The sequence below is a fragment of the Archocentrus centrarchus genome, chromosome 4 (assembly GCF_007364275.1).
Source record: "Archocentrus centrarchus isolate MPI-CPG fArcCen1 chromosome 4, fArcCen1, whole genome shotgun sequence".
Lineage (NCBI taxonomy): Eukaryota > Metazoa > Chordata > Actinopteri > Cichliformes > Cichlidae > Archocentrus > Archocentrus centrarchus.
The window spans coordinates 29,343,792-29,370,264 of record NC_044349.1 but is presented as its reverse complement, the minus strand read 5'-3'; the positions used below and the strand labels follow the sequence as shown (position 1 = coordinate 29,370,264).

Genomic DNA, 26,473 nt, shown 5'->3' with positions numbered 1-26,473 from the left:
TTTCAACACAACAAGATGGCAACGGTCGAAGTTCTCAGCTCAAGGCTCCATAACAGCACTTCACACACCAGTGGGTGACTTCACGGTGACTACGTCCATCTTTTATACCATCTGTGGATGAAGCAAAGCTGCCAAAGCCAGAAATATGTTATACAACTATTTAGAGATAGCTAGCTAACCACCTCTGCTCTCGGCCACTGCTCAGAAAATCAAATTTTTAGTTAGATGACTTTTCTTTGTGCCATTAAGGGATTTATTGATGACTAAAACCAATACTGACATTATGCATGTTGGGCTCACGTAAGCAGGTGAAATAATTTGTCGAGCTATAGTTAACTACCATTGCTACTCGGATAAGATGTTGCTTGCCACACTTACCTTGCAAGCTGTCACGTAACTACACTGGATGAATCTGATGATTACTAATTCATAAAGTTAGCTGATGGAGAAAATTTATAAAGGCCAGCTAAGCTACCAGATCAGCTCCAGGAGTTTGGAGGATTTAGCCAGTGTCATCCATCTACATATTACATAATGCAAAAGAGCTTGAAATTTATTCTGAAGCTAACTTTAGCTAACATTACCCAGAAGGACATTTAAAGGTCTGATTTGATCCCTGAAACCAGATGAGGATCTGCACTGCAGATGTTGACTGTTGTTATACCGTCCTGTTCCTAATGTTGTCGTTCTAGGGATTCATAGTACTACATTTCTGTCTGAGTAGCTGTTAGGCCAAGAAGAGTGAAGGATTATGGGTATACGAGCAATCCTCCAAAAAAAAACCCAACAGAGCGTAGCTCACTGTGAATGACACTGGTTGAATACTGATTGGTTGGAAAGTGGGACTGAACAGAAAAGAGAGCAACAGCAGGGTTCCCCATGTTGATGGAGAAGTGTAAAAAAACATTAAAGATTAAAAAACAGCATGAAAAGCACGGACAGTGACTACAACGGCAAACTTTTCATTGTTTTAACACTTGATTTATGGTCTGCAAAGCTGTGTGAAGGCTGTGTGTAGGACCAATGCTTCAATCATGCTGGTCCAATTTGTCCTTATGTGGGGTTTTTGTTGTTCAGAGAGCTAGTCATTTTTTGACGTTAGTGGACTCAATAATGTTAGCTAGCGTTGCTCACTGTTGATGCTGGGACCTGAAAAGAGGCATCCCTGCAGGGAACTCGGGAGTGAATGGAAAATCCAGCCCAAATCCTTCACACAGAGTTTTAGGCAACAGAGCTGCGGAAACATCTTGAGTTTAACACATTAAAAGATGTTTATCACATGAAAAATGCTGCATTGAGCAGTTTTTAATCTTTATCAGATTGTCGTCTTTGGCTCATCAGTTGTATACTTCACTGCTTTCTTGTCCCAGTTGTTTTTGCTTTGCTAAATTAGCCTGTTGACCAAATGTCAGTGTGTCTGTGCCACAAAGCCATATTATAGGTTCAGGAGGGCAAGCATTTCTTCCTCTCCTTGCCTTATTTTCTTTTCAGTCTTTGATCTCACTCTTTCTTTCTAGCTTACATTTTGCTTCCTCACTCTGTCTGCTCTGAAAAGTGAGTGGGTTCCTGTGAGAGCCAGTGTTGAGCCTAGTGTATGAACTGGCACAGACTTAAAGAGTTCTGATCTTTCAGTTTCAAGTCAGACAAGCAGACTGGGTGATCTCAGGGCCACCCAGAACCAGGCTCTGCCCCTCATGTGAGGCCAGCCAGGTAAAGAAATCAGTCCAAATACATAAGGCTGCACAGAGAGATGTGCCAGTTCATGTGCAAGTTATTTCGTGTAAAGCCAGTACTTATACCCACATGCATGAGAGCTTCATGAAAACCGTATGTGTTGCAGATGTGCACTGTGTGCATATGCTCTACCATAAATCTACCCCTTTACTGCAGAAATGCTTTCTCTCTGATGACTAATCTATAGCTTACAAAGTGTACTTGGCCCAGAAACATCTTGTTGAATGTTTTTACAACTTCACTGCCACCTTTGTACACATATGTAGTTCCTATATAGTTTCATATGTAGTTACACATCATATCCTTATGGGGCTTGTACTTCAACTCTAAAAAGGATAACCTTGATTATAGTCTAGTGTCCAGATTCCCATAAACTCTCAGGATAAACAGGAGGGTCAGGAACTAGCAGTAAACTGTATTTTGTTTGGGGTCAGCAAATGGTTACTCCATAGATGTGTATAGTAATTTGCACTTAGTGGAATGGAAGGCATTGTGTAAACAAGTTTTAGAAAAACTGACAGATGCTTTTGCTGACCTAGAAGAACATGAGGAGGAACAGGAGGAGAGTTTCAAGGGCTTCTGAAAACTTCCTGTTCTTCTCACATGTGATCCAGGCCTCCATCTGGCCTCCAGACTGCCGAGTGTTTTCTTGCCTGTAGACAAATGTGTGGGAAGCAATTTGGTATGTAGCGAGGGGAAACAAACAAGCACAGTGAGTTGTTGTAGAGTAAAGCTTTGGAAAGCTTGAACAGATTACTGCTTCTTTCGCTCCTTACAAAATGTAGTCATTTAGGTAAAGGATTCCTGCTACACCAGTCCTGAATATCACTTGAATTTTATGAATTCTGTTATTATTTTGTTACAGTGATGCACAAATCTTAAAACAACAATTTTACAAATTTATTTGCTGTTAATTATTATTAATCTGCCACTTACTGTGATTATTAAATCATTTCTCAAGGTGTTTTATTTGATTTAGTCCTCTGTTCAGTTAAAACAATTATAGTGGGTGTCTTTTAACATTTATGTAGGCACTGAAAATAACTTAGCACTGCATTTAAATTATTGTTAGACTCACTTAGGTTCTCTCAAAGTGTAAAAAGGCCCACACAGTGATTTAATCACTCTTGATCTTGCTCTGACATATAACTAAGAAACGGAACATTTGATAGTCTTTCCTGAAAACCTTCCTTTTCTGGCCATTTCTGAATAACATTCAAATTTAGAATAACACACTACACTATTTCCTTCAGTGCTATGTGCTAAAACAATGCAGAGCAGCTACCTAAACTTTACTCCCACACAGGGTGATTATCTTAAGTGTCGCACTAAATACAATGCTGAATACAGTGATTCCTCTGAAAAAGAAAGTGACAAATCAGAGAATTTTGATTCCTTGGTATAGTTTACAAACATGCAGGTTTAAGGAAGGTGACACATAAACTTGGGGGGGGGGAGTAGCACTGTAGCTAGGCTGGCAGAGTCGCAGCTCTGTTGAGCCTTGTATTCTTTTAGCGCTCAGTTGTAATGACTCCATGAACTTATTTACAAATAGAATTTTAACTTTGATGTCTCAAGTGTACAGCAAATTTAGTGAGTGGTGTACACTATACAACAAACAATACTGATGTTTTTTTTGTTGTATATTATATTGTAGCCTTTGTATGTAATTAATTTGTTCACTCCCTGCTGTTTTACATGTGCTTTAAGTTGGATTTGACACTGGTGATTGTTGGGTCATTATGACCAGCAAAACAAACTAAACCAAAACTCCATCAGAGGTTTCATAATTTCAGAAGGTCTTCCTCTTCAGTATGAATATTCTTTAGTGATTAGTGAGCTTTAGAGTTGGTGGTGATAGGTGGACAGGGGTTGGCTAGCTTTCTTCCTGTCTCTATTCTTAATGCAAAGCTAGGAGAACTGGCTGTTGTCTTTTGCAGGGTGCAAAGACATGAGAGTGACATTGATCTACACCTTGGCAAGAAAACATACTGCATTTTCCCAAAACTGTCTAAGTATTTCTTTAAGGTGATTACTTCCATTATTTCACCACTGCCCTGGGCCCCATCACTGCACCTCTCCCAAAGCAGGATACTGTCTGGAGTTTGAATGACTCTTTCACAAGATTCACCGCACTGTCGAGAGACCCATAAATAGCTTCAAAAAGTCCTCCTGTGTGGCGTTTCCATAGAAACCCAAGAATGGAAGTTTTCCTTTTGTTTCAGAGTGAGAGCGAGACAACAACTCCAGATGAGTAAGCTTTGTCATGAGGCTCTGCTGTGACAAGAGCTCGTCTCAAGGTCCCCGTGTGACGGTGTTATTCTAATGTCAGGAAGTAAAACTTTGGCATGTCCTACTTGTTACTTCCCGTTATTCTTCATTTTCTTTCAGAGGTAGGCCTGTCAGTGAATTTTCTAAATTTGAATGTTATGTAATTGAATATTTGATTCTGGGGTGAAAAACATTGGCGCTACCAGCGGCACAGAATGTGAAGCTAGAAAAGCTGTAAGACCTACTGTAAGCACTACTGGAAGGTTAATGGAGTGCTAGGTCCACACGAAATAAGCCTGTATCTCTGTTTCAGATTTCAGAAACACTGTCTATAAGCATGGCACAGGAACACCACCAACTAGTGTTTGGAGGTGTAAGAGCAACACAGAAATGTTTTTCTTTTCTTTTCTTTCTTTTTTCTTTTCTTTTTTTTAAATAGTCTGATAAGGGGGAATAAACTCGAACTCAAATTCATTGTTAAATTGTCAGTGTTTTATTGTTCTGAATAAAAATAGTTATTGTTTTTCAAAGGAAAATTTTAATTGGCAAGTCAGGCTCGTCTGTGGTCAAGAACATTGGAATCAGTGCATCAGTGGTTCTGATGGTGAGGAAATGGGTTTGTAGTGATGTCCCTGACAAAGAAATTCAAGAAAGTGGTTGGTGTGAAGCATGCTTAAGTTACAACTTTCAAAGGAGCTTAAACTGAATATTATAGATATGCAGAAAACTGAACATGGCTACACATCAATTCATCCATACATAATGAGACAAATTGACTACAGATGGAAGAACTTCAGGGCTGTTGTTACACTCACTAGTAGTGGGCGTCCTGCAAAGATCGCACCAACAACAAAATGCACCATCCTGTAAGAAGTGGAAAAGAATCCATGGATAACAGCAAGAAACCTGCAGCAACCTCTACAACGTGTGTCCAGTATAAGAAAGATTTTAATGGAAGGACACCATGAGGAGACCATATTTCTCCAAAGATAAAACATTGGGGTACATTTCATGTTTGCAAAAGACCACTTGGTTGCTTATCAGTGTTTCTTTGACCATGTCCTTTAATATATGAGACAAGTCCTTATTCCAGCTGTGATGCATGGTGGAGGGAGCGTCAAGATTTGGAGCTTTGTTACCTCAGTTCACGAATCTCTTGCTGTTACTGAGGGAACAATTAAATCAGATTTGTATCAACACATTTGACAGGATATTGTCAAGGCAGCAGTCAATGATCTGAAGATTAGGAGTGGTTGGGTGGATGAGGGAGTGCATAGCAAGACGTGCATTCATTAGAAAAAATTGAAAAAGAAGAAATTAATGTTTTTGAACGGCCAAGTCGTTCAAACATGACCTGAAGAGAGCTGTTCATCAGGATACCAGAAATGCTGAAATGAAGCAACTGTGCCAGAGGAATAGACAAAATTCTTCCTCACTGTTATCCATGTCTCATAAGAAGCTATGGGAAACATCAGATGGAGGTTGTAGTTGCTCAGGGAAGTTCTACAAGTTACTAAATTCTAGAGTTCAGTTATTTTTTCTAGATTGGACTGTGAAATGCAACCTGTGTGCTATTAATTTAGTCTGATGCAGTGTAAGTTAAATTTGATAGCAGTCAGCTGATCTTGGCAATTTCACAAGATCTCTAAATACAAGATCTTTCTTAGCAGGAAAACAGACACATTGATACCACCAATATGTATTTAATATTTGGAAGAGACCTTTAAAAGAACAAAGCAAATGGAAACACTGAAAGAAAATGTGCAGTAAAATTAAAAGGACCAAAAGTTCATTACATTACTCACTCATGTGTTTGGCAGGTTTTGTTTCACATTTGGCTCTTTAACATCTCTGGCTCCTGGCTTTCATAAGTTTGACATCACTGCCCCTCTTTGTCTGTTTCTGTATTTCATGCCAAGAAATTCGAAGGTTTTCAGACAGAGGAGTGAAGAGTTGATAAAAGCCTACTCTACAATGGTCATTAAAAAGACCTTTAGGAATCAATTTAAACTAATGGAAACAAGATGGCCTGAGAATTTTTCACTCCCATTATGTGTCAGTGCTTTTGCTGCAGCGTTGGTGGCAAGATCTTCACTGAACAGCAACTTGGTAATGAGCAACAAATGTCCTCTGACCACCTGGTCAGCTTGGCAGATGGAGCCTGTGCTCCACTTGTAGAACGCCTGACTCGTCTTGGCCTGGAAATATTTGTTGGGCAAACCAGGAGGATTCCTCCACCACACACACACACACACACACACACACACACACACACACACACACACACACACACACACACACACACACACACACTGTTTTGGCAGTAGTACTCCTTTGCTCATTCTTCACCTCCTGCTGAGAATCTAGAGGTGCCCATATGGGAGTGGAGTAATGTCTGGCACTTACACATAGGGGGTAAAGGTTTCTGTCTGCTGTGGTTACATACAACCCTTGGACTGCTGACAGCACAAAACTTACTTATATTCCTGATGTTGCAGCTGTGCAGACAGAGTGTGTACAGCAGAAGCAGTTATGTGGTATAGGGTTTTTTTTTTCCTGCATAAAGACATTCACGGCACCCCCAAAAAGTTTTTAAAAGAAGAAAACTAAAGGGAAAATCTCCAGCCTCCTTCCAGTGTTGCCATAAAATAATGATTTTATAATGAAGCTTTGTGTGAATATTCTGAATTTGATTGTATAATCAAATGTTAAAAAGTTAGAAATTCTCGAATATGGTATAAAATGTCTACCAGCACTACCAGCAACAGCTCCCTGTCTTCTGATCTGTACACAATGCAGGAGGAATTATACACCGCTATCCACCAGCAATATCACACACCGTGTGTGTCACAGTCAGAACAGCGGTCTAGCAGAGGCCTAGGTGAAGCTTTCACAAGTTTAAACTTCAGTCACATCACTGCTGGTACGACTATAGAGCGAGCAAGTGGTGAATGATGTAGCGTTCTGTAATTAGTGACTCTAGGCGGATGCTACTAGCTGAACAACTGAAAATAAATAGTGCCATAACAATTTATATTTGTCTGATTCACACTTTTTTCCTTTATTTTTAAAGTTTGTTTTTTTATGTGTACAAATTCTTTTTGAATGTTTAGTTTATAAATGACAGCAACATTGCATGTATTGCACATATGAGCTAGATAAATGGGTGTAGCTTGTGTTTTTGTTAATTTTGGTTGCATTTAATGAAGCAAAATTGATGGTATTGTTTGTGAAATGTTCAGAAATCACTGCAGAATGCAACAATTTTTTTGTCAATAAGTTAACAGACTCCAGTGTTAGACCTTACCTGGGAATGCCACCCAAATGTGTTGATTATTTTGTTTTTTTTTCATCTCTCCAAGAGACAATGTGATCATTTGACTAGTGGACAAACCCCTCACTTTTATTTTGAAAGTCTTGCTAAGTTCCCATCTCTTGTTTTAAATACTACCACCTGGCTGGCCAGGTCCTTGTTGTGGTGGTCCTTGTCATCTGCCTCTCTGCAGTCAGATGATCTCCAGCTCTGTCATGTGCTGCAGCTGGCATCAATAGTCCCTTCTCTCCCCTGTATGTAAGCTGGTGGGCCAATTTAATCAGAACCTGCAGCAGGTGGAGAACTGGTTCATTCATATGCCACTTATCAAGGCTGAAGAGCAGAACAAAGACTGCCTTTGCCGGCTGCAGATTAAAATGGTAGAATCTGAGTCTTTCCACAGAAGGAGTTATTCATTTCTCTATTATTTATTGTCAGTGTATTTGTTAACTGCTTTACAAAAGCACCAATGTAAAACCTTTCTCAAGTGCTCATGCATGAGTGCCCTGTGCCCCCGCTACCTCCGCAGATACAGTCTGATTCTGTGGGAAACACTGAACTCACTGCCTTTGGTGTACGTGGACAATTATTCTTGCAGCTGTGGATAGTCACCCTCCAAAGGCCAGTTCTGAGCCAGGAAAAACCCTGCAGTTCAGAGTTTATTTTTATTTTGGAGAGGTGGTTGATTGCATGAACCTTTTCATCATAACAGGTTAGCAGTGCGTTGAAACTGTGCGTAGCGGTCTCACAGAATGGTCTGCTATATTTTCCCTTTAAAATATCTCCTGCAAACATGACACATGTAAAGGCAAGCTGTTACTACTGTTATCCCCATATGACCTAGTCTCTCCTCCATAACACTGCATGCATTTTATGCCTGTCTACTCACTGGTTGTTGACATGTTGCTGTGCTGTAGAGTAAAACTTGGGTAATTCAGTTATAATCCAGTGTTGTGGAAGGGAACACTATAACAGCTAAATCCCCTTTAGCGCACAGGTCTAATTGCATTATCTGCAATACAGGAGTTATTGCTCACACCAGCTGATGCTCTGCACATTTGGGCTTGGCTGTCTCTCTTACTCTTTTATCTGTCTGTACCTCTCTCCCACACTCACAAACACAGGCAGGTTTTCACAACCTTCACTGCACCCCCACCCCCCCCCCCACACACACACACTTGTTAGTGTATATACATCAGACCTTAAAATTCATATTTGAAAACTGGGGAGAATTTGCCCCATAAATGCTTCCCATAAGCTCACAAGATGCTGCTTGTGATCTTCACTGCAGGTCCTACTTTTAGCTCTGATTGTGCTTTGGCATTTGCCTCTAACTGCAACATTGCTCTAATTTCTTATATCCCTTTCCCTGCTTAATGGTAATCTCATTGAGCTGCATTAGCATCTTTGTTTTGATGGCTCTCTTTTCTCTCTTCTTCATTGCTCCTTTCCATATCCTCTCTCACCTCAGCACCATGTAGTTTACAAATCAAGCAGCTTATTTCAAGTTCAAGTCACAGATATATTCTGAGCCAGTTAGGCTGAATTTTGTTGCTTCACCTTAGTAATGTTATCGTTACCTGTCTGAGGATGCTGAGGATTACAGTTGTTAACTTTATTTATTCTGAGACAGCCTTTTGCACTAGTCTTTTGACTTTATTTTTTCCCTGAGCAGTTTGCACATCAGTTTATTTAGCCAGCAGCCCATTTTTGGATGCCTTCAAGCTCAGATTTTTGAAACCAGTCTAATGTATGCAAGTAAGAGTTCATAAAACAGCAGAGGGGGCACTGCAATAGTAGACTGGTGCTAACACTGAACTCAGCAGATCACTGTAAATGTGTGTAGGAAATACACTATATCTCCCCTCTAATTCATCCCAAAGGTATTCTGTCAGGTTGAGGTCAGGACTCTGTGCAGGCCAGTCAATTTCTTCCACACCAAACTTGCTCATCCATGTCTTTAGGACCTTGCTTTGTGCGCTGGTGCGCAGTCATGTTGGAACAGGAAGAGGCCATCTCCAAAACAAAATTGGGAACATGAAATTGTCCAAAATGTCTTTGTATGCTGAAGCATTAAGAGTTCCTTTAGGCCGAGCCCAACTCCTGAAAAGCAACCCCACACCATAACCCCCCCCCCCCCCCCCCCCACCACCACCACCACCACCACCACCAACCTTTATACTTGACACATTGCAGTCAGACAAGTACTGTTCTCCTGGCAGCCACCAAACCAAGACTCGTCCATTGGATTGCCAGACGGAGAAGCGTGATTCATCACTCCAGTCTGTAGAGATTGACTGCAGAAAATTGGCGACCTCTGCGCACTCTGCTCCTCAGCATCCACTCTCCACTCTCCTGCTCTGTGATTTTTTTTCCTGGCCTACCAGTTACTGTCATTTGCAATTGCTTTCACTTTTGTTATAATACTACTAACAGTTGACTGTTGATCACACTAGAGTCAAAAAGGATGATAAAGCAAGGTATGCTTTATTGTAGGGTTGACAGGTTGCTAACCTATAAGCATGTAGTATCCTCAGTTTTTTCAGTCATATCTAGTTTCAAACACTCTGCTTGAGGTTTCACAAAAGGCCTGGAAGAGATTTCCAAATTATTCCACCCTGAAGCCCTGATCAATTTATTGTAAATCTGCAGTGGCACTTTGTTCATCAGGAATTCATGTTGAGGTTAAAAACAAATTAACAATAACTAGCAGGTTTGCATTGGGAAAGCAATAACAGCTACAGCTATTAACAACCTAAAGTGGTCAAATAGGATTATGAAAACAGCTGCCTTGTGTAACTTGTGCTTTCTCAGTGCTTAAACCGTAATTGTAATTATTTATAACAGTATCTGCAAACCAAAATATTTCTTTCACCAAATCACTTTGGCAGCTGGATGGTGTTAAAGTGTCTCCAAGTAACACTCTTTGGTGTTGAAAAATTAATGTGCCATAAGCATCTTGTGGCCTGTAAACTCTCTTTTGCTTTTTGGGGGTCTGAAGAGGGATTTTGCTGCTGTTGGTAATCGTGGATTATAAATGTTTAAAGAGGCTAAAAGTCATTAGACGTTTTCTGCGTATTCTCAGTAGTGACAGTCTGATACAGCCACCCAACAGTGGCTGCTGCTGCTGTCTAATCACTTCCATAAACTTTCACTGCAGATGTTGAACAATTGAAGAGATGCAGTGAGGAAAGAGACTTGATTTGACCAAAGAGGAAAAAAACCCAGTCTTCTGTAGATGTCTGTTCTTGTGGCTTAAAATCAGGACAGAGCTTTTTCCACAGCAGACATTCATCCAGAGATGTACAGTTCTCATTTTGCCCCCAGGGAGGGGTTAAAAGCAATAAAGATGAGAGCAATTTGTGTGCACTTGTAATATGTGTGTGTGTGTGTGTGTGTGTGTGTGTGTGTGTGTGTGTGTGTGTGTGTGTGTGTGTGTGTGTGTGTGTGTGTGTGTGTGTGTGTGTGTGTGTGAGACTCATTTTTTTTATAGCATTTATGTGGTAGAAGCTCTTTAGCTCTCCTCCATATGTTCCTGTTAGAAGCTTCTTATGTTCTCCTGGGTGATGTTTGGTCAGGATTGATGGTGTTTCTTTATGAAAGTCTACTGCAGAAACAACAGCACTGTCCCCAAGGATTCATACCGGATATTAACCCCACCCCCAGTTTTTAGGCAGCCTTATGTACACTCCTGCATCTAAAGGCCTCTGCAGTCAGACACACACACACACACACACACACACACACACACACACACACACACACACACACACACACACACACAGTTAATATGGTGGATGTTCATATTAAACATGAAAAAATCTTGATAATGCACATACACTGACTGATAATGAGGTCAGTGTGTATACAAGTATTCCTTGTATACATTCCTTGTCAGGCTTTCAATGGCTTGTTTGAGACAGATGAGGGTTGCACCAAGGCCTATTATTAAATAAATGAGGATTATTCAGCACTAAATGAAGCATGCAGCACTACACTAGTAGATTCCAAAAATAAAAATATGGAGCTTAAAATCAGAATAAGAGCTTCCCTGTGACAGGGCAGGATAGGGAGATTAAAATCAAATTTTGATGATCAGATTGTGGGATCCTGTCGCCCTATCAGTTGTAACTCCAAGATTATCCCTGGTGTGTTGTGATTTTATTTTGTCCTTTGCACGGCTTAAAGTCACGCTGGGATCATTTCAGAAGTGGTGCGTTTACTCTCATGCGGTCTTTTATTTTGAAAGTTAGCTGTATGTCATTCCTGTGTTTGCCTTCCCTGCCTTCTTTGCCTTCTCAGCATCTTGTTTAAATCTGTCTTTAGCCATCAGAACTGAGAGCTGCTTCTAAAACACCGTGAGCAAGAATCTAGTGCCAAGGTCATTTTAAAAGAAAATGGAGTCCAGATCCTGAACAAAAGTTGTTCCACATCTCCACCAAGTTTAATGTAATTCGGCTGGGTTATTTTTGCGTTCTTTTGCTGATGAATAAATCAACAGCAGTGATCACATACTGATGGAATTATTTGGAAAATCTTGACTTCACACATCTTTCAATGAGCCAACAAATAAAAAGGACACCTTGTTCTAGTACAATATTTTGTACATGCAGCACTTTATTTTACCATGTACAGAAATGATTGCATAACAATGTTGACTTTGGACACTGTCTTGACCTCCGTGTACAAACAAGTGGTTACAATTGCCCCAGTTTGAGGGGGACAGGCATTTCATATTTACCATGTTTTGTATGGCTTGAACCTGTTCTGTCATTTAAAACAAAAATGGCAGAGTTTCGACTTTCATTTGCATTTTCACGAAACTCCCTGCCAGGCTTGGGTGGGCTCAAAAGCCCTGTTTTCCCCTGAAAGGAGGCCCACTTCCAGTGGAGTGTGCAGGGGGCTGCAGCACTGCTCCTCCCCTTTCGCGCTCTCTCTCTCTCTCTCTCTCTTACAGGCTAGAGCAGCTGAGCCAGAGACTGATTGGCTCTGTGCTTCAGGCTGTGTGATTCTCTGCAGCAGGGTAATGTCACCCTGGCTCACCATCAGGGCTCATTCTGTACTTTTATTCTCCACTGAGGCTTTAAACAGTTCATTAGCCTTTAACAAGACTGCAGAGCGTGCTCCAAATTCTGGTTTAACCCCTTATTCTCTCACTCAGCCTGTATCTACTTGAGTCTTCATTGCAGTCTCTACTCTTTGTATATCCTGTGCTATCAGCGTTTCACAGTCTGTTGCATAGCGTTTGTGATTCTGATCACTCCAAAGAGAGCAGCATGATAAATAGTGGGGGGTTGTCTGGACTGGAGCCTTCCTCATGGACACCCATCCTGAATAGAGAACATTGATGCTTCTCTATCCTGTTTCTCCCCCTTACTTGCTGTCCCTCTTTACTTGGATTGTCATTGCCTGAATGAGCCTTTCAGGACTCGAGGCTAGCAGGCTGAGATTAAAAAAAAAAAAGTTCCTCTCCAAGATAAAGGAGAAGGGCCCTGGGCCGTCTTGACGACACTGGCTCCTCACAACCAGCCACGGTCACACTATAGCTGTGAAAAGCACTTGTTGCTAATTGTTAATTCAGAAGTAATCTTGATGAATGTATTCTACATTGATTCTACATATGAATATATTTTTAGTTCTGTTAGAGCAGGCTTTGGTTGCATGAAAGTTAACAGTCCTTGAGGAGAACACGTTTGTTGAAATTTAGTCTCAAAATTATCACCTAGCAGCTGATGTTATAGCCATAAATATATTCACATACTGCATGCAGGCTTGTCAGTGCTGTATCTGCCACTGCCATCTTGCTCAGGGGGTCCTACTGTGGGTTTTGCCCCATTTCCAACTAAAATGCCACTCTTTTTTTTTTTTTTCTTTCTTTCTGTTTTTGACTGTTGTTTTGTGAAAAAATGCCAAAATTATGTAACAAGAATTTTTTTTTTCAGATGATATGTAATTTCACAATATTGTATAGATAACAACATCCACTGAAACAGATAAGTAGTCCTAAAGATAAGTAGTAGTCCCACTGGCTCCAGCACTGAGGGAAAGAGACTAAACAACTCGTCTGATTTCAGGTCAGACTTTGGCAGAACCGGACAGGCTTTTCATTTAAATGGCTCCTGTCAGTTTTTACAGCAAGACATTTTAAAAATAGCTGCTGCAGCATTATAATAATTTTAAATATTTTATTTAAAGGAGTTCAAAGTCCACAGAAAAGTCACAGCTGTTTGTTGTGACTTTTGCATGTAAAAACCCTGTTCTTCTGTGTTCAGTTTTGTCTAATATAAGTATGTACCAAATCTAGCTGCACAGTTTTACTGCTTCTTATTCATTTGGCTACTTTGCAAGAATAAGTGCTTGTTTCTCAACCTTCTCCCCATCTTTCCCTCCCTCTCTGTTTCTAGGGTATACCCCAGCTTCCATGCGCCAAGGCACTCTACAACTATGATGGCAAGGAACCAGGAGACCTCAAGTTTAGCAAGGGTGACATTATCATCCTGCGCCGACAAGTGGATGAGAACTGGTACCATGGTGAGATGGGTGGAATCCACGGCTTTTTCCCCACCAACTTTGTCCAAGTTATTAAGCCGCTGCAGCAGCCACCACCTCAGTGCAAAGCTCTCTATGACTTTGAGCTCAAAGACAAAGAGGCAGACAAGGACTGTCTGCCCTTCTCGAAGGTGAGGCGCAGCAGCACTGCAAAATCCACACTTCTGCCACATGGTCAGTGTAGTAAAACAAAAATACCTCTTATTACAGTGACATGCTTTCTTCTAAGCATTCATTTACTCAGGTTTTGTGTGTGTGCTGGAATGTCAGGGCTGTTGACGCCCAGAGAAACAGTTTAGATTTTGAGCCAGACTTCTTGATGAACAGCTGTAATTAGGAATGTTTTAACTACAGTAATTAAGCAGTTATGTCGGTCCAGCTGTTGGATCATGGTCTGATGTTTTTGTATTCTGTCATCAGTTTACGTGCCGCGTGAGAAAAACTGAAACAAGCTTATTAAGTAGTTTTCCAAACACAGTGACACCTGTGTTTTTACTCTTGGGCATGTACCGGTCAAAAAAACAACAAAAACAAAAAACATTATTTCTGTTCAGTGTTTGTTCCTCAAGGATGAGCAACTCTTATAGTTAGCAGTATGCTTAATTAGTGTTTTCCTGTCTGTCTGGAATTTCAGGACGATATCCTGACTGTGATCCGCAGAGTAGATGAAAACTGGGCAGAAGGAATGCTGGGAGATAAAATTGGAATTTTTCCCATCTCATATGTTGAGGTAAGAAAACTAGCTAGACTCTTCACTGTCACCAATCGCTGGGTGTCTCACTAAGATCAGCAAAGTTCCTTTGAACACCTTATACATCTTGCAGAATATGTATGATGCTCCTCATCCTTTTGAAATGCTTATATGTTTCATCGAACCGCTAAACGTGTCTTTGAAGATTTAGACAGTCACAGCCTCACCGGCAGTCTCGTGTACAAGCTTTAGGGATAATTTAGACAGAATTAAGCAAATCTTTGCCCTTTAAAAGATCATTTAATTTTCACTTGAAGAGACTGTTCACTTGAAGTTCAAATTTATGGGTTTGTCTTCTGGCTTTGTTTATACATCTTAATTGTTTTGGTGTGTGTTGCTGTACAAATGCCTGCCTTCTCTTAAACATGCATTCGCTGACCACTTTATTAGATACACCTGTTCAGCCAATCACAGTGCACCCATCTCCTGATGGCTGCTTCCAGCTGGATAATACACCATGTCTCAACGCTCAAGTCATCTCAAACTGGTTTCTTGAACATGACGATGAGTTCATTGTACTCAAATGGCCTCCACAGTCACCAGATCACAATCCAATAGAGCAGCTTTGGGATGTGGTGGAATGGGAGATTCACATCATGGACACATCACATCAGCCGACAAAGCTGCAGCAACTGTGTGATGCTATCATGTCAATATGGATAAAAATCCGTATTGTTGAATCTATACAGTGAATTAAGGCAGTTTTGAAGGCAAAAGGGGTCCAACCCGGTAGTAACAAGGTGTAGCTAATACCCAAAAATATATAGAAAAAAACATAGGAAGAAAAAAAAATTATTACCTGTGCACCGAGGAAAAAGTCCTCAAACCTTGTGAGCGATTTCATTTAGGAACCATTTTTGTTTTACCGAACTACACCCATCCATGTACCTGTGAAGAGAAACTCGAGCATGTGACAGCATACAAACGTTAATGGTGAAAGCAGACACCTCTGCAGCCACTATGTCTCCACAACTGGACCGCTCACCAAAATAATCTAGACAGATGAGAGGGGGGAAAAAAATCAATTTTAATACTTGTCAGTGACAGTGTGCATTCATTTGCTATGGATATTATAAACAAGCAGAAAAAATGTGTTTAAAAATGTATTTGATGAAAATTTGTCTCTAAATCACATTGAAGAAGAGTTTTGAGTTTAGTCTGTGGGAGAGCAATTTTTTTTTCAAGCCTGTGACAGTTTTTTTTTTTTTTTTTTTGCTGCTCTTGTATGTTTTCTGCCCTTTTATACTCGTATTTTTCTACAGTGGGGGGGGGGGGGGGGGGGTTGCAGAAGCAGAATGCAGTGTTTTTCCAAAGCTATAAATCATTTTGTGTCTGTATGACTGAAACCGCTGTAGCAGAATAGAACATTTTGTTGTCCTCTCACTTGATACTAGGCAGTCGTTTTCTGGTTTCATAAACAATAGCACAGTCATATCCAATCTATAGCGACCCAAAACATTCTTTGCTTCTGCATAACCAGTGAATATCTAGGTCATAGTGTTTTCATCGCCTCAGGGGCTTTTGTTGCGTCTTCAGTTGTGCATATAAATTAATCTATAAAGTTGGCCTTATAATTTAATGAGATGAAGGGCTCTCACCTGGTGCTTTACTCTTAATCCTGCGTGTATATGTCTTAATGTGCTGACATGTCAGTGATTGAACTTGCACAGGATCTGAGTATAATGCATAGCTTTTATGTCCTAAGTAGACAGAGCTGCTTGGGGTAACGTGTGACAGCAAGTAAGGGCACCCTGTGATTAACTGAACTCTTTTTACTGTTGGTTCTTTTGATTTATACCTCACTGTCAGTCACACATTATGGTGCCTGAAAGGGTTATAAAACCTGCAGTTGCATAGCCGGCTTTGAACCATCAACTCCTTCAGACTGAAGCCCCCTACATGGAAGATATGGCATGAGAGCAGAGTTATTATAATTTAGTGTTTGTTTGCTCTATTCAGTTTATTTTTGTATATTTGAAAGTGTTTAGGTTTAGATGTATATATTTTGGTTTTAGTCCTTTAATACTTACAGAGATTAAAGCTAAAGTTTAGTTGATATTTTTCAGCTGCATTTCTGTTAGGCCCCAGTCATACCAGCCTAGAGGACCTTCAATGACCTTGTAATTTATTTGGTCATTAGCAGATTGCCGTGGTTGCTCATAGTTTGCATGGAATATGCCGATTTGTCTGCAAACACTTGCTGACTACTCGTCGAGCGGTAGTACAACTTGAACAAGTGCAACACAAATAGAACCGAAGAGAGTTCAGCTTCAAAGTAGATGCTGCACCCTTTGAAATGTGCTACCTGCAGTGCTGAGGCATAACTAGCAACAGGAGGCAGCCTTGAACAACCACTTGCCAACCAGTCTGGGAATACACATTTTTCCCTAGTGACTGGAGCTTGCCAGGGTCTCTAGGCCTGAGTGACTGAGGTCTTAACTGAGAACTAGAGCTATTGGTTTGGCATTTTATAAAAACAATGGACTACAAATCTGTAAAAAATGTGTTTTTAGGAAGTTGATAAAGAATTTTAAGTAATTCTTTTTTTGGTAATTGCAATAAGCTTGATGTGCAGCCCCTTATCACAGCAGCAGGTCCATTTTTACCTGTACAGGTGACATTCAGTGATAGTCTTGATGTTGGAGGCTACTTATGTTTTAGAAGCTCTAGGAGGCGATACAGATTCACTGTAGTGGTATAAAGTGCTGGGAATACACTTCTGCTTGTGTTTTTGGGTGAATAATTCGAGTAAAATTGAACTGTGTAAAAATGTTCTGTTAGACATGTGAGCCAGAGGACTGAAAATGTGACTGAAACACTTTAGTAGGGATTCTGCGATATGTTCATCTTAAACGCATTATAACTTTTTTTCCCTCACTGTCTCCACTGAATAGATTTAGAGGTTTTCCAATCAGATTAATTATAGAGAGCAACAGCTTTCATGATCATTTAATACACCTACTACAATCAGTCCTTTGTTTTTATTTCTAACTCCTCTTTTCATAACCGCGCTGCCTCTCTTCCTCTCTCGTAGTTCAATTCGGCAGCTCGGCAGCTTATAGAGTTGGACAAGCCGTCTGACTCCAGTGGAGACTCCGGTGAAGGGTCCTCCTCAGGGCCTCAGACCAATGGTGCCCAGCGGGTAGGGGAGAAGAAGAACAGCAAGAAACGACATTCCTTCACCTCTCTCACCATGTCCCACAAACCTATGCTAGCTCCTCCCCCCCAGCGGCACTCCATGGAGATCAGTGGGCCAGTCCTCATCAGCTCCAGCAACCCCACAGCAGCTGCTCGAATCGGAGAGATCAGCGGGGGGCTCTCCTGCAGTGCACCTTCACAGGTACGATTCTCCACAGGAAGGCACGGAGAGCTGCTGATGCATGGCAGGGTGCTTTTTTTGAAGTTGATGCACTAACTAAAAACAAAGCTTATTTGCAATATTGTACATATTGTTACAGCAATATGCAGGAGGATGTGGCTCTTAGAAGGAACCTCATTTTCTTTATTTTCTGTTTTGAATGAGTTTTTTTAAATAGAAATGTTGAAGACCTTGTTATGCTATCCTAGCACTGCACCTGTGGCAACTCATTCAATGTGTGTATTGCTGTTTTGGTGCCATGTGTTTAGACATGTTGATTCTGATGAAGTGAAACTACAGCAAAAGTACTAAAACACAGAAACCTGTCATTCAGCCAGCACACATTTGTTTAGATTTGAACGTTCACCAAGGCCTTTTTCTTGTATTCATTTTTTAATTTGTTTGGGGCACACCGATCTGCCACTGGAGACTGCTAGCGTCAGTGTGCACTATTGCCTTTGGATGATGGGTTGTAAGTGTCCACTTGAATACCAGGGCCCAAATGTGTGTTATACGCTATTTGCAGTTTTAAAGTGGACTTACTATTTTTCTTCCTTATTTTCTGTCAGGGATATGCTGTTAAAAAGTGGAAGCTCATATTATTAAACATGGCCAGAGTTTTCAATAATGAGGTCAGCATGTGTGTAAAGAATCGCTGTAAGCCAAAAACACAAACTTCAGACTGCTCTCAGTGCTCAGTTTCAGACAGTTTTTTTTTCTACTCCTGGATCTGTATGACATCAGAGAGGGGATATCCTAAATATGGTCATCTCCTGGCACAGAAGCTGCTTAAACTTTGTTTGTGAGGGGCAGCAAATCACAAGAAATGTGGATTGAAGGGGGAGGAGCTAAAACATATTGTTTCAAACAATCAATGAGAGTGAAACGCTGCAGAAAACTGCAGTGTAACATAAACAAGGATTATTTTGAACTGAGTTCATTGTACTCAAATGGCCTCCACAATCACCAGATCGCAATCCAATAGAGCACCTTTGGGATATGGGGCAAAGCTTCTCTAACAGAGTCTAAGAATAAGAATATGCACCTGGGGCTGAGAATAATAGGTCCCCGTTAAACACAGAGTTGAAAAATGTACATTCCTAGTGGTGCTCTTCATTCCATGATTGTGGCTGAGATGAGTCACTTAACCAGCTGACTTGTAAAATATCCTGTTCCACGGTCTGTAATTGCATAACTTCCCAAAAAAAAAAAAAAAAAAAAAAAAAAGGAAAAACAGAAACCAGCTTCAGCCATTTTTTTTCCACAAGATGTTTGTTGCTTTTTGGAGCCTTCACTCTCCTTCTGTCAGCAATTAGGCTTCCCCCCCCCCCCCCCCGTCATACCAAACAGACCATTGCTCCATCCGAGCATTTGAAATCATGGATGCGTGACTCCACTCATCCACAAAAATGACTCCAGCTTAGCACTGAAGGTTTCCACACCAACCCTAACATGACAGCAGCTCGCAGCTGCTGCGTGGTTGCCAGCTGCCTGTGATTGAGCTCTGACTTAGTGCTGTACAAGACAAATGTTTTGTGAGTTTAAACCCCTTTATGACCGAATGGGAGCACCCGCGCTCCCATTTGCATATCTGTTTTTAAATGTTGGTAGAATTGCAACCAAATAAGATGGAGCAAAAAGAATTATTACTTTATAAAACTAAAGGAGTTACACTTGCATATCACGCATCCATGTCCCAGAGCACTGTTCCTTACATTAATGGGTTTGCAGAAGTCAAGTAAATGGAATCATCATGTTGTCAGCATGCACTATTACATGGTTTTCCTGCGAGCCACTAACTGTGACAACAGGAAGTGGTGTAATTTTCCCAGGAATTGAAGTTTTTTTTTTGGGTGTTTTTTTTTTTTAAATTCAAGCCCTATCACAGCTCCACTGGTGCTGTTGAAAAGTAATATTTGACTTTGTCCCTTTCTGTATCTAAGTTCCTGGGATGCGTAAACTTTGATTACACTATTAGAAATAGTTTATTTTATTTTTGATTCACATGGTGTTGTTTTGCAAATTGTGCATAATAGGCATTTTATTTTCATTTGTCCTACAGTTTATAAAAATGAGTATGTCTCAAAAACGAAGTTATGAACACGCTCAAAATAAATTTTCTGTGCTTTGAAAAGCTTTTATGCAACTTTTTTCATTTACAATTTTGAGGGATACAGCTATGACATTTCTGTATATAGAAAAATATATTTAAAAAAAAACAAGACAATTTTCAATTTCTTTATAGTGTATTGTACTTTTTAGCAGTTTCTATGAACTTAATACACAGCACACATGAGTAAACAGTATGTGCAATTAATTCAAATAGATGTTAATTATTAAAGGGAAGTAAAGGCTGTTAAATAGTAATGAATTAATTTCAGTGGTTATTATTAACCCTAGAGAAAATATGTGGCTTTGAATTAATCCATTAAGATTTATTAGGGGAAGGTGGACTCTCTGACACTTAGTGGCAGATTTTTAATTCCTGAAGAAGATTAAATTTTAAAGGCACCTGTTATGCCGTTCCTTATTTTTTGTCATTAACCATTGCTAACCTGGTCATGTCTGCCACTGAGCCCTAGCTGTGATCACAGAAGCCTTAAGTGGGGAGTTTTTGCCATTTTATCCTTAGTTTTTGGAAAGCACGTCACAAGCAGGTGTATCTGTGAAATGTTGGGATGCTGCGCATTCATTGGCTAAGGACTTGTCAATCACACAGTGAAGCATACCCTGCTCATAATTTATAAAATGAGGATCATGTTCCATTTAATAAAACTAGTGATTGAGCCCATAAACTCATCAAGGAAAGTGTTTACTAAAATCACAGATAAGCAAGTCAAAGGGCAGTTTTGCTGTAGACTTCTATATAACCAGTTAGCTTTTTGAAACCGAGAAGGCGCCTCCTGCTGACCAGGAGGAAGTGAACATAAGGTTTGTAGTTTAGCATTATTTTGAGACATATTTTGATGTTCCACTTCTGGGAACTATCTGGAAGCTTTCAGCTGAGACAGTTTTGGCTGTTTTGTGTATTTTTTATTTTTTTTCCTGTCTTTAAGATACGTACTGCGTTGTCTGGTTTCTGCAGACCTTCAGAAATGCTATGCTCCAAAACCCCCTATTAAGCTCAATCATTAATCTTTCATCTGCAGTGAGTGTTTATGTGCTGCTTTGTGAGTTGAGACAAGGCGAGCGCTTGTCTGCAGTAAAGCGGATATTGAGGATCATCGTGTCCTTTCTTTTTTTTTTTTTTAAACTAAAAGCTTTTCATGTAAATATGATTTACGTAAATATGATTTACGTATCATATTTACGTAAATATGATTTACGTATCATCAAAGCCTTCTGTCTATGCAGACAGAAGGCGTAATCAGGTCTATAATGGCCTTGTCCCAGTCATCATTATCAAGATATTTCAGGAATAAAAGAACCTGTGTACGCCCCTGTAAAGTGATCCTCCCCACTGACAACAGTGCTAATGGTATGTGTGATTTATAGGTCTTTGTTTAATAAAAACACAATAGAAAGAGTCTCCAGGCGCTATATGCGCACACTTGGTCTCCTGTCTCCCCTTCACAGCTTCTCCTCTTCTCCTCTTCCAATTCCCAGACAATAGACAAAGGTAAACCAAAGAAAACAGGCTGTGTTTGAAAACCTTGCCTATAAATCCCAAATTCATTTAATTTAACATAGCATGCCTCTCGTGTATTTTGGTGTTTATTCCTTACAGGCAGCTGTTTTAATAACAGTGCCACTTTTGAGTACTGCGTTAGATTTTTCTTGCCCTCCTTTCTGAAAAATGCACCTTAGTAGGCGGCTCTGTCTGAGGCAGCCATCCATGGAGAGAGACCACAGGCTACAGGGAGATATTGTGTGTCCAACAGTATGGCCTTGTTGCCAGCACACCATCATGACTCATGTGGATGACTTGGGAAAGCCGCCTCTATTTACATGCCCAATGAAATGTCCTGCTGTGTGGTCACCTGATTTTTGTTAGCCAGTCAGGTCATGAGGCCAAACTTTGTGGTTATGGCCAGGATAAAAAGCCATGTGTGCATCACTGTTTCAATGAGAGTCATTTACACACAATGTGACAGGTGAGTCAGAGTATTTTTTCATATCAGTATTTCCCACACGTAGACCCAGATATATTAACCCCCACCCAAATATATTTGACGTCTCGTTAAAGCATTTTGTATTTTTAATCCGTCTGCTAAAACGATACCATCTGCATTAGATTTACTAGCACAGGGGGTTGCCTGGCTAAAAACTGGCCTTGTGGGGCTGATTATTCTAATAAGCACAATTGGGCTGCGTATGGTTAAAATAGTGGGTCTTTTTTACCCTGCTTAACACAAGTCCGTATTCATTCCTGTTATTTCTGGCCATTTAATAAACAAAAATGTATTTTATGCTGTAGTAAATGAGATTCCACTGAAAGAAAACAGTTTATATATATATATATATATATATATATATACACACACACACACACACTCATACACACTCATCCTGGTCAGGTTGGCAGTGTGTCACAATTGGAGGTGGAGACCTGCTTCATGTGCCTTTATGCACACCTCACAGAGGCTGCAGAACAAAACAAAGACCACCAGCTGCAGTCCAAGATCATGACTGCAGTCCATCCACAGGATGAGGGGCACTGGAGAGGCAGCTGATGATATTGCTCAGTTATCTATCTGTACTTAGAATCCAAATCTGAGCTAAACACTGAAAACAGGGGTGTGATCAGCTGTGATGCACATATGTACTCATCCTGTAGGTGTAATTAATCAGAGTAGCCGGAGCTCATTTCTATTCTTCGTGTGTGAGGAGTCAGTACGGTGTGTTTAATAGTCTACATTTATCTTTTGTTGACAGGTGCATATTTGCACAACTGGCCTAATCGTGACCCCACCTCCTAGCAGTCCTGTTACTACAGCAACCGTCTTCACATTTCCCTCAGAGACGAGCTACACGTCCATCTCTGTGGTAAGACTTAAAAATTCATACACATGCTGGCTTAAGCAATTTAGCCCCCCCAAACCAAACAAAAAAAGGAAATGTTAGTCATTACTGGAGAATTAAGTGCTCTAATAACAATCACTGGTTCTCTTGTTATTGGTTGCACTTGGTTAATGTAGCAACACACGTCAGCTCTGAACTTTCGTAGGCATCACCAGCTGGAGCCATATACAAGAAAGTAAATGTCCAACTGAGTCAGGTTAGACATTAACCAGTCTTTAACCAGCCAGCTTCCTAGTTCAGAGTCTGTGTTACGTTGGGCTGTGGTGATGGTGCAGCTTAATTGATTGATCCAGGCAGTTTCTTTACCTGAACTACACAGACTATTTCCTGCTGTGTGCTACATGTGGGGAACGGCAGGGGAGCAGCGTAGGTGCAGGTGATGCTGCTCCTGTGCAGACGTGCTGCAGGTGGTTTGAGGGGCAGAGGGGCACACCAAGATTTTATTTCTCACTTCAAGCTTAAAGATGAAGTAAGGTGTTAGTGAACGTAAGTCGATATCAGCTGAACAGGTAAAATTGTGTGAAGTCACAATGTTTATCTGTTTATTACCTTTTTATTTATTTTTTTAAACCATTAAAACTCGATTTGAGTCTTTATACGTTGTTACGACTGGCTCAAGAGCCATGACTAATAACAGGAGGTGACACCATTGGTTGAGTGAAAAAACACAAACCCTTTATTTGAAAGTAACAAAACTAAATAAAATCACCAAAGTAAAAATTCTGAGATATGTCAGTCAGTAAGTCAGTAGTATTGGCATGTCCGTATGTGTGGTCAGTGAGTGAAACGTAGACAAGAAAAGGTCTACAGCAAAAGGTCTCTCAGAGGGAGCAAGCAGAGTGTGTTTTTATACTGGGGAGAACCGGGCTCAGCTGTTCCCAGTCTCTGATGACCCAATCACAACACCCACTGAGCACCTGCTACACAAAACACACATAGACAATCTGTGACGCCAGCAGCCACGAGGTGGGGTTATCACAGTGTTTAATAATGTTAACAGTAATAAGATAATGGGGCAGTGCGGTGGTTAGCACTTCTGCCTAACAGCAAGAAGGTCCTGGGTTCGAATCCACCGTCTGGCTGGGGGCCTTTCTGTGTGGTTTGCATGTTCCCATCGTGTCTCGTGTGAGTTCCCTCTGGGTACCTTGACTTCCTCCCACAGCCCAAAGACATGCAGTTAGTGGGGTTAGATTAATTGGTGATTCTAAATTGCCCATAAGTGTGAATGGTAGTCTGTGTTGGGGGTCCAGGGGGTACCCTGCGTCTCACCCTGTGGCAGCTGGGATAGGCTCCAATCACAGCAGATAGAGCTACGTATTTTCTTTGGCATAGACACAGCCCTCCCATTAATCTGGGCTTGGGCCCAGCACTAGGAGTACACTAGTTTGTACCTACAAAATGTAGGTTTAGGGTTACCACCAGTGTAGACTTAAACCTTGGCCAGACCTTCTCCTTTTATTGCCAGGGCCTTTTTAGATGTGAAATTTAGTTAATCTGGATTCTCTGCTGATAACAGTATCATAATTATACAATTCGCAAGCAACAGCTTCTAACAACACCTATGTGCAGAGGAAAAGAAAACAGTGCCGCTAAAAAAGTCAAGAAATCCCTTCATCCCACACAAAGCAGCATGCACACTTCCTGTCTGTCTGTGTGTATGCTCTGGCATGTGGAGTTTCAGAATGAGCAGGAATGTGTACACAAAAGGTTGTGCTCTCCGCTTCACTTGGGAACCCAACATGATGTTTTTGTACAGATGATTTCTCCAGCCTGCAGGCAACCTAATTATCTCAGCTCAAGCGTCGGCAGCGAACCGAAACACACATCGACACTCGCACATACACACAGGCCCGTACGCACACCGCAGGGCTGTCTGAGTGCCACTCTCCTCCCCCAGTGTGTCATGGAAGCTATTACTCTGCTGGGCAGAGCTGCCAGGATTCAGCTTGGGAAGACTCATCACGCTCCTGTATAGGCGAGTCCTCTTTAGCGTCATTCTAACACACAGAGAACTCGTCTGTTTTTCACAGTTCAAGAGTTTATAATGATGTGTTGTTTCTCTTTTTTTTTTTTTATTCTTTATTACATTTTCTTTCCAAAGCTGCTCATAAACTCAGATTAACTGTCTCCAAAACTGCGAGTCATGGCAAAGGAGAAAAAAAAAAGACTTATAAGCAAAGTTTGAACACACACTGTAACTAGTTAATGCCAACATATGTGACTCCTGCTGAGTTACATTGTTATAAAAAAAAATATATATATATATACCAGAAATATGCACTAAAGGCACAGAGACTAAAGGGACATTTCACCATTTGGTAGTGCATAAAGAATAAAATGCTTTGAGAAGAGCTCAAAGTGATGTGATCATGAATAAACATGTATCTGCTGCCCTATGGTTCCACCACCCATGGTAACAGATTTTAAGGTAGGGTGCAGCGCAGGCTGAGCAGCTAACAAAAGCAGCCACCTGCTAATGGGGAGGTTGAAATAATTTTAATTATGTATTTATAATTTTCCAATTTATTTTTTCTCAAACATGTCCTACATATAACTGTTTTTGGTTTTTTTGTGGGTACTTTTTTCTAAAAGTTGTACCTTCTGTATTGTGTAGTGACATAGGAGGTTGGTGACTTATATTTTAATCCTGTAATCCAAGAATCACAAAAGGCATATAAAGAAAATCCCCTAAAGGCCTCCAGTTTAAAGCTTGAGTATTTTTTGACCTTTAAAGATGTTCAACAAGGGAAAACAAGAGAGTCGAGATGAACCCACTCATAACTAGTTTAAGGGTTGCTCTCAAGTGTCCCACCAGACATGCTTTTCACTTCATATGGTCCCAATTAAATGCTGCAATGGATTTAACATCAAGCTATGCTGTGTCCTAGCAACAAACAAACAAGCAGAAAAGGAGATTCTCCGATGCAATGGGAAGTCGGAGACGAGACGATGGAGGCTGCCAAACCACTCTCCCCTAGTGCTGACAGCTGGAGGGAATAACCCAAATGACTGATGATCTCTCATTCTTCTTCCTGCTTTGTTGCTCATAAACAAACTGGTTTCTCTGCTTATGTAACATGTGCTCTGTTTTTTTCTGTGGTCTATGCTTCTTTTTGTTTTTTATTTTTGTCTTTCTGCTTCGTTCCGACAGGAAACGACTGACAAATTGTGTGATTTTTAAAAAATTTTTTTTAATGTTCTTTTATAGGATGCTCTCCCACCACCACCGCCGCCTCCCCCGCAGTCCTCCGTCAGTGGAGCTGCGTATTCGCTGGCTGCCGGACAGAGACCCTCCCCCAGCATAAGCGACCAAAGTGGGAGACAAAGACCCACAGTGTGAGTTATAAAAACAGTCCAACACGAAAATATGCAGTCTTCTGAAATGTGCACTGAAATGTCACAAGTGGTTTGTGCACTGATGGCCTAGAGCCTTAACGCACATGCTCACATCAGAGGGAGGAAATCCTCGCCTGTC

At 40.8% G+C, this 26,473-nt stretch overlaps 1 protein-coding gene across 2 annotated transcripts in view; it reads left to right on the top strand.

Moving 5' to 3' along the window:
- The window catches only part of sh3rf1 (SH3 domain containing ring finger 1), a 50,511-nt gene that overhangs the window by 17,220 nt on the left and 6,818 nt on the right, over positions 1-26,473 (top strand). For both annotated transcript variants that reach the window (XM_030728020.1, XM_030728019.1), the window contains exons 3-7: positions 13,723-13,998; positions 14,502-14,597; positions 17,653-17,958; positions 22,852-22,962; positions 26,207-26,334. In XM_030728020.1, the coding sequence (XP_030583880.1) occupies positions 13,723-13,998; positions 14,502-14,597; positions 17,653-17,958; positions 22,852-22,962; positions 26,207-26,334 (917 nt within the window). The remainder of the gene's footprint in view (positions 1-13,722; positions 13,999-14,501; positions 14,598-17,652; positions 17,959-22,851; positions 22,963-26,206; positions 26,335-26,473) is intronic.